The 8927-nt window shown below is 39.4% G+C and overlaps 1 protein-coding gene across 1 annotated transcript; it reads left to right on the top strand.

Moving 5' to 3' along the window:
* The first annotated feature begins 202 nt into the window (after nucleotides 1-202).
* On the top strand, nucleotides 203-5415 carry LOC114480497 (G-protein coupled receptor 26-like). Its single transcript, XM_028474699.1, has 3 exons — nucleotides 203-1194; nucleotides 2462-2575; nucleotides 5025-5415. The coding sequence occupies exons 1-3, from the start codon at nucleotides 524-526 to the stop codon at nucleotides 5260-5262; spliced, it is 1023 nt and encodes a 340-aa protein (XP_028330500.1). The 5' UTR covers nucleotides 203-523; the 3' UTR covers nucleotides 5263-5415.
* The last annotated feature ends 3512 nt before the right edge of the window (nucleotides 5416-8927 follow it).

The following is an 8927-nucleotide window of genomic DNA, read 5'->3' as shown; positions in this document are numbered from 1 at the left end:
TGAATTTCTGTCTCAAATGAAAGAAAAATGAGGTAAATTTGAGGATAAATGTTCAAAATATGAAGGTGACTGAGTTTTTACATTCTGCACCCCATACATACACTATAGGGATAAACTTACGTGTGCATAACTTATTGGAGGATTGATTGTATTCAGTGTGAGGCTTTGGATGCTTTGTCTGGGCACGTGTCTATAGATCTGTTATGTAAACTGTGTTCCTGCCCATCAGTCCCAGTCTGATGTGACCAGCGTGTGAGCCACACCACCTCCTGCAGTCTGCAGCAGTGGGAAGGTTTGAGGACAGAGATGATGGTGTCCACATCCACGGGCTTCAGCACGCTGGACAGCGCGCCGGGAAGTTGGAGAGGACGATTACGCACGGACGCGCGGGAGCTGGAGTGACTTTGCGCTGCAGAGGAGGGTGACACTGACAGGGGGGTGATCATCATGGTCATCGGTGGGCGACCTGCATCCTTCCAACAGGTAGTAGTAACCTGACACAGTCGCTCTGAGCGAGGGAGACATGGACTTTGCTGAAACTATCATCGCTTTGTTCATCGTGGTGGTCGCGCTCGTCTCCTTGCTGTCCAACTTGTTGGTGCTGCTATGCTTCGTGCACAGCACCGAGATCCGCCGACAGGTTCCCGGAGTGTTCACCATGAACTTGTCCTTCTGCAACATCCTCATCGCGCTGCTGAACATGCCCGCCACGCTGGTGGGCATGGTGCGCCAGCAGCAGCCCTTTGGGGACTGCGTGTGCCACACGGTGAGCTTCCTGGAGACTTTCCTGACGGCCAACACCATGCTGAGCATGGCGGCGCTCAGCATCGACCGCTGGATCGCCGTTGTGTTCCCGCTCAGCTACTCCACCAAGATGCGCTACAAGGACGCGCTGATCATGGTGCTCTACTCCTGGTTACACTCCTTCACCTTCTCCCTGACGGCGCTGCTCTTCTCCTGGGTGGATTACAGCGACGTGTACGCGTCGTGCACGCTGCAGCCCAGCACCGAGGACAGTGACAGGATCAGGTTCAGCATCTTCACCATCGTTTTTCACTCCACAAGTTTTGTCCTGTCGCTGCTCATCCTGTGCTTCACCTACCTGAAGGTGCTCAAAGTGGCTCGGTTTCACTGCAAGAGGATTGATATCATCACCATGCAGACGCTCTTTCTGCTGGTGGACATTCACCCCAGGTACAGTATATACTGTATAGTTCATCTATCCTCATTTGGTTTGTTTGTTTAACATGCTTTTTATTGTTTTAATACTCGAGGTTCAAACTCGAGGCTCGGGGGCTGAATCCGGCCCTTTAGAGGTTTCCAAAGTGGGGTACGCAAATGGTCATGGGGGTACATGAATAAAAAATTAAAATTGGATACTAGAATATATATTGAGCAGCAGTCAGGAGCCTCCATGCATTGCCACAAATGACACATTAGCCAACGTAAGACTACACACATAGTGACAGAGAATCTCAAAAAAAGCGCAAAAGCGAGAACTTCATTGCTTTACCGATCTACATTCCTTACTTTAGAAAAAAAATATTATTACATTATTCCTCAACAGGATGGGTAAAATTACAAGTTAAATGTTTACTGTAGGGCTAAATTGTATGTGACATCACATCAGTGGTTTCCAACCTTTTTAGGGTCGTGACCCCATTTTAATATCACACATTATTGGTGTCTCCAGACTTATTTTTTTCTTTCTAGAATTAGCTTTTCATATTTTTTATTGCAGGATTAGTGCACGATGTGACAAGATGCATTTTATTTGAACTAGATTTATATTTAAGAAAGTGAAAGTATAGAGTACAGTTATTTAAGATTGGTGTGGTGTTATATTTTTGAAAAATGGTAACATTTTAAAAATAAATGTTTAATCAGTATTTTATTATTATTATTATTATTATTATTATTATTATTAGACATTTCAGGGGACATTATTTGAATTCCAGGCGACCCCACATGGTTGAAAAATACTGAATTACGTTATTATGTTTTTTTTAAGTGTGCAGCTTAAAAAACATGGGTACATGGGACTGTGAAAAGCTTGGGAACCACAGATTGAGAACATCTAATTGGCCGGCCGGCAGTAGAAAGCAAAAAAAAGTGTAAATTACCAACGACTTCAGTTCTCCAAATGAATACACATTTTGAATAAAACTCCACAATAATAGCAGGGCTCACATTTTGCCCACGTTTATATTACATTGCAGGCAATTTTTAAAATCTTAAATTGTTAAAAGAACTCAACATTTTTTCCCTAATCCTGCAAATTTCTTCATTTTATTCCACAAATTGTGTCACAAAATCAAATAAGACGAAAGTGAAAGGACTGATATCTGATATCTGTCACTTATTGCTTTGATATTATCGGTGTCATGGATATTAATATAATGTATTATGATATGTGGAAGTGCACAATCATGATGAAATTGCTGATTTTCTGTACCCACAGTGTCAAACAAAGGTGTTTAGTAGAACAGAAGAGGAGAAAGCAGAGAGCCACTAAGAAGATCACCATCTTCATCGGCTCCTTCATCATCTGCTTCGCTCCTTATGTCGTTACAAGGTGGGTCTGATTCAAACTCATTAATAACTTACAGTCATCCATACGGGAGCTTCCTCTGTGTCATTAGTCATTAGTCATTAGTCATTAGTCCGTGACCTCATCTCAGCAACATGTGAGCTGTAACACATTAACATTACGGACACATTACTGACTATTGGTAATACATTATTCATTTGATTCATGAAGTAATCTAATGATCTATAATTATTACTAGTAATATTAATCTATTAACATCATATTAACATCAAATATTTCAGTAATCTAACAATCTATAGTAACATTACTAATATTTTTATTAATCTGTTAATGTGAAGTATTTGAGTATTTGATTTATTGTCTCATATTTGTCATATACATATTGTGTGACAAAAAGCATAAAATAATCCCGTTTCATCAAATTCTAAGACAAATATAGTATTTTACTGAGCGATAGTGCTTTAATTTTTTTTCCAAAAAATATCCTAAAAAGGAACCAGGAACATTTTCCAATTATTTTAGAATTCATTGTTAAATCTTACCGAGTATCCTCGCCCCTAGGGGTACACGTACCCCTGTTTAGGAACCACTGATCTAAATAATAAATCTTTCAATCAATGTATTAGATTGAAACACTTTAAAATAGTATATACAGTATATATTTTCCCTATTTATTTACCTATTTTTTAAAAAAACTTAAATTTATCAGTGTTTTATCTCTTGTCTGTCTTTCTGATTCCATTAAAAGTGAATTAATCTACTAATACACGTGTCAAACTCAAGGTCCATGGGCCAAATCCGGCCCTTTAGAGCATCAAATTCAGCCCGCTTGAGAAAGTAAAGGTGACAGAAAAAACAAAAAACTTTTTGATGCTAATTCAGTTGTAGATATCTCACCCTCTCCAAAAACTAAAATTCAATTAAAATCCACAACATTTGCACAGCTCAGTTTTCCACTTCTTATGTCCTACAACAGCAGTCATTTTTAATCTCAAACTGTTGAAAGAACTCTGAATTTTTTTTTCCAAAATTTGGCAAATGTTCCTCAAATGATTCCACGACATTTTCCTAAATTCGCAAAATCAGGGAAATTTAAGAGAAGATCCTGCATTGACTGATATACTCACATACAGTACGTCATGATTTATATATAATTTATGTATGGCAGTGCAAACCGGGGCCCATTAATGTTGAATTTCCTCTTTTTCCCAAAAAAAAAAAAAAAAAATATGTGGCCCTCCTAAGGTCAAACTGCTCCGTATTTGGCCCCTGAACTAAAATGAGTTTGACACCTCTGTACCTTGGGAGGAGTTTGAGATTCTCGCAAGGCGGGGCAAAAGAAAAAATAGAATTAATGTGTGAAACATATACAATAATGCAAAAATGTTTAGTAACATAATTGATGATGTTGACTACAAAGATGTCCGTCGACACATCGTTTAATGTTCTAAATTCATGATAAAATCAGGCCGGCGACCGCTTTCTGCTTCATTTTTGCTGCAGTACCACACATGAACTGTTGGGTGCGGTGTCACTTCACCATTTACATTGTGAAGAAGAATTGCATAACAGAAGAAGAACCAACCTAAAGTCTCAAAAGTTTGAGACCATTTCACTGAAAAGTTCTACGACACAGCTGAGGTAGAACTAACATATGTGACATGAAACTAGAAGTAATATGTTGGAATCAGAGCCGCAGAAACACTATTTTATATTAAAAAATTAATTAAATAAAAGCCTGTGACCTTGAAAGGAAGATGATGGTCACATTTTATAATTATTTTTAAAAGAACAACAAATGAATTCATACATATTTTGTTCAGTCACTGTGTTTTATGGTATTTGAAATAGTTGTATATTATGTACATTATATTAAGAATTGTATTTTTTTAAATCAATTTGTGAAAACTCTAATGAAAACTTTTGACTACTGGGGGGGCAATGCTCCCCCCGCTAACTCTGCGTATGTGTGGCCACGATCAGCCCCGTCAATGGTTTTAGAGGAGGTACAAAAGAAGAACCAACCTAAAGTCTTAAAAGTTTCACTGAAAACTTATACTACACACGTGAGCTAAAACTAACATTGATTTGTGACATGAAACTAACAGTAATGTGTTGAAATCAAAGCAGCAGAAAACGATTATATATATGTATATATAAAATCTCAATAACATTTCAACATGGCCTTGAAAAGTAGACGATGGTCACATGACCCGAGCTTCAAAAAATAACTTGTATTTTTAAAAGAACAACAAATGAATCCATATATATTTTGTACAGTCACTGTGTTTCTTAGCACTTGAAATATTTGTATATTATGTACATTATAGTAGGAATTGTGTTTTTTCAAGTGAATGTGGGAAAACTGTAATGACAACATGTGCGTATGCCCTGTACTAATCTGTAAATATGATCTAAAAATAGGGTCTAACATACAATATGTCCCTGTCACGCCTTTTGACTGCCGCTTCAGGTTGGCTGAGCTTCTCCCCGCTGTGGACGTGAACCGCCGCTGGGGAATCATCAGTAAGTGCCTGACGTACAGCAAGGCCGCGTCCGACCCCTTCGCCTATTCTCTCCTTCGTCAACAGTACAAGAAAGTCCTCGTTACTGTGGTCAACAGGCTGCTCCGACGTGACCTGTACCCTTCATCGGGCCACAACAGCTCTTTAGACACTGAGAACGACTACTCCCTCCAGAGGATCAGCTAATGGCCACTGCTCCGACATGGCAGACGCACATCATCCAACCAAGCCAAAAATAAAGGACGTCTCTTGGGAAGAAGTAGGTAAAAGAAACTGAAGAAGGAACAGAAAGAAAGGAAAGCAAGAAAGAAAGAAAGAAGAAAGAAAAAGAAGAAAGAAAAAAGAAAGAAAGAAGAAAGAAAGAAAGAAAAAGATGAAGTAAGAAAGTAAAAAGAAAGGAAGGAAGAAAGAAGAAAAAGAAAGAAAGAAAGAGCATGAATCAGGAATGTCGTGGGGTGGAAAGGTGTGAACGGGCCAAAGATGGAGTGACAGGAAATTGGGGAGAGATGACGACCTCAAACACTGGCAAACAGTGGACAGTGATTTTTATCAACGATGGCAGAGCATACAGAAAACACTCAGATCACATCAGTCTTACTTTCTCAACATTCTCAGTGTGAACGCTCTCACAGGCAGAGATGGACCTGCTGTCCCCTAAAAGACTAGAACGGGGTGAAAACTGGACCTAATGGTGAAGGACATGGTTGGATAAGAGAGGAACATGGATTTACCCGTGAGTGTTTAGACTCCACTGCTGCACATTACCGCCATGTTCTGTGTTGACTGTGTTAGACTACTTCGCAGTGTCATGTCACTGATACCCAATCCGATTGTCAAACTCTCCGGAGTTACTATAGTTACGGAGCCAAAGGCAACGGCGTTTACACTGTCCCTATGAAAGGATGCGGTCTGGTGATTGCTTTATTTCTTAGATTTCATTCCATTCTTTCTGTGACAGATCAAAAGTGCATCACTACTGGGACACAGAACTGTCTATCATTGGAAGTTACACTTTTACACATTTCACTGAGGTTGTTCACGGTCAGTGCGAAGAAGAAGAATACTGTTTACATGTTCAATATAATAGAGTATAGTGGCTCAGGGCCTCTAGCCAGAAACGGTGGACACAGCACATATAGACTTCATCGACTACTTCCATTACTTTTGTAAGTGATTTATTTATTTTTTCTTGAGATTTTCCATAAATGTAATATTGATTAACTTCTGACTGGGTTTGCCACAGATATGAAAAATCACTAAGTTTTGTTGTTTCAGACAACACATTAAAAGCAGATGATGTTTATTTGTGGAATACATCCATGGAGAGATATACAGCATCAGATGACCTATGTATATATACCGTAGGGCTGGGCGCTATACCGGTTCATACCGAATACGGAATATATTTTGTTAAGATATTATTTTTAATATACCGCCGTACCGGTGTATTTGATTACACAACATTCAGAACGCACGCTGCGCCTCGTTTCAGACCGGACCCTTTTCACGTTGAACTTCTAAATAGGAAGGGTAACAGCAGCGCTCTGGTGTTAACTGCGTGTTTGTAACATCATACGTGTAAATGGATGAGAAAGCACAATTGAAAGCTTTGAGGCTGCATGTGAGCATTGTCTGCGTGCGCATGCCTGTGCTACAGGACCACAGACACGGAAGCACGGTTAGCTTAGCATGTCGGCAGTTCGGCCGTAATACACAAAAAAAGAGAGCAAAGGATTGCAATTTGTACTTCCTATGACGTGGGAATAAGTCCTGGTGGAGCTGAAACAAAACGCTGCCACCACACCATTTAAAGCAGCATTTAAAGCTGAAATCAAGCTAACGCTAAAGCTAAGCTAGCAATTGGGCTGCTGTTGTAAACTTGTATTACTACTAATGTGGAATTTCTACAATATTTACTCATCATGACAGTAAAATATACCATCATAAGTCAATCTACAGCAGTAATTCCTCTCTCAACCAGTAGAAAATGCTGTGTGTGAACACCTGATTACGCATGAAAAAAATAAATGACCGTCATATACCGTAAAACCGTTAGAATTTAGAAACATTTTTTGGTCATACTGCCCAGCCCTAATTCAATTCAATTCAATTCAACTTTATTATATAGCGCAAAATACAACAAAGTCATCTCAAAACGCTGAACAAAATATAAGGTCCAAAGTAAAAAAGAAAGAACCCAACAAGGGTTAATGAAACTTTTTGCATTAACAACACAAACTTTACCATGGCCTACAATCTTTTACTTTCCCCGATGCCTTTGCGTTTAGAAACTTTTTTGCGTCCAGTTCCGTGCATCATGGCGAACCACCAGCAGGGCCGTAAATCTGCCTCTTATCATCCAACAGAATCGCCTTCGTCAACCGTCCGCTCTTTCTAGTCTAGCGACGTCTAGACACTTCTGGACCGACGACGATGACTTTTCAGATAGCAGGAGTTGGCAGCACTGGTAGTTAGCGCGTGTGATCTGTCTAATGTTCTTCCTACAGATAGCGTAAAAGATAAGAAAGGCTCCGGACACTAAGATCCATGACAAGTAAGAGGGTATAGATTAAAACTGGATGGAATGGACAGGCTCGCTCATTTTGATGTCTGCTCCCTTGTAATGCCAGAATAGATTTACTTCCAGAGGGGTTTATCTTCGTACATTGGCAAGCTAACACGCGCAGGTCCAGGTTAGGGTTTCAGGTGATTTTATTATTACCGTAGGTACACTAGGTACAAAGATTTTATGAGCAGTAGTTTTACAGAAGACAACAAACATGAGTTACAGTAACTAAAGGGAAAGCTAGCCACTGGTGAGCTTCTAGCTTGTTTTAAAGATGCTCAGTGTGCTAAGCGTTCTCGTTGTGACGCGATTGATTTGATTAAATCCAACTCTCCTGTGGATTAAACCTGAGTACCCTCATCTATCGAGTGATTAAGATCACAACGTTGGAGGCTTGTGTTTGAAAGGCGTTGGCTTGAATTGTGAGTGAAATGGATTTTTTTGGGGGGAAACACACAACACAAGGAAAGTCTCACAAAAATACACTTTCGTTCACCAGGTAACGGCACTCTTTTCATTGACAGTAAAATAATCACAATTGTTAAAAAGTGATGTGAAAAGTGCAAAGGAAATTAGCTTATAGCTCGAATTTATTAAGATAGATTTTTTGTTCTGGTTTTTTTAACTGTGAGCCAAATGGCACACTCCGTACTATACACTAAACTCATAGTAGACAGTATATACTGTCTACTACATACTATAACTATGATTAGGGATGATCACCAATGATGAGCATTACCACTGAGTATACTTCCAAGTTTCCCAGATGCATTCGAACCTACAACGACAAACACTGAAGCACACTGAGGTAAATATCTCCCGTTGATTCTCCATCTTTGAAAGTTCTGAAACAGTTTAAGTGACAAAGTGCCAAAGTAGAATATCCAACATGTGCTCATTTTGATCATTCAAACTTGCAGAAAACATTTCATGCCGACATTTTGGAGATCTGCAGACCCGCCGTTGTCCTACTGACAAACTTCCAGTCAACTTCAAAACAAGAGCCTATTACAAAAGTGTTAAAAAACTGATAGAGCGAAAGAAAGAAGAGACGCTTTATTTTGAAAGGGGATGTTTGATGAACGCACTATATACTGATTTTGAGTCAGACTTAATATGAGGAGTGCGTTAGTGTGCAATTTCGAACACAGCCCTTTCCCCCAAAAAATAAAAAGTGACATCACATTTTAGCTTGATAGTACCACTTACTGCCACCTACTGACATGGTGTAGTATTTAACCACACTGCTATATCTTATTGAAAACAGTTCATTCAAAAACCTTTC

Source organism: Gouania willdenowi, chromosome 18, assembly GCF_900634775.1.
Source record: "Gouania willdenowi chromosome 18, fGouWil2.1, whole genome shotgun sequence".
Taxonomy (NCBI): Eukaryota; Metazoa; Chordata; class Actinopteri; order Blenniiformes; family Gobiesocidae; genus Gouania; species Gouania willdenowi.
The sequence above is the reverse complement of the archived record's forward strand: the minus strand, read 5'-3'. Positions and strand labels throughout refer to the sequence as shown.

What these genes read in the sequence shown, in the direction of transcription:
- LOC114480497 (XM_028474699.1), top strand. Translation starts at nt 524, where the DNA reads ATGGACTTTGCTGAAACTATCATCGCTTTGTTCATCGTGGTGGTCGCG. An exon ending in CTGGTGGACATTCACCCCAG is followed by an intron (nt 1,195 to 2,461) that starts GTACAGTATATA and finishes CTGTACCCACAG; the next exon opens with TGTCAAACAAAGGTGTTTAG. An exon ending in GCTCCTTATGTCGTTACAAG is followed by an intron (nt 2,576 to 5,024) that starts GTGGGTCTGATT and finishes CTGCCGCTTCAG; the next exon opens with GTTGGCTGAGCTTCTCCCCG.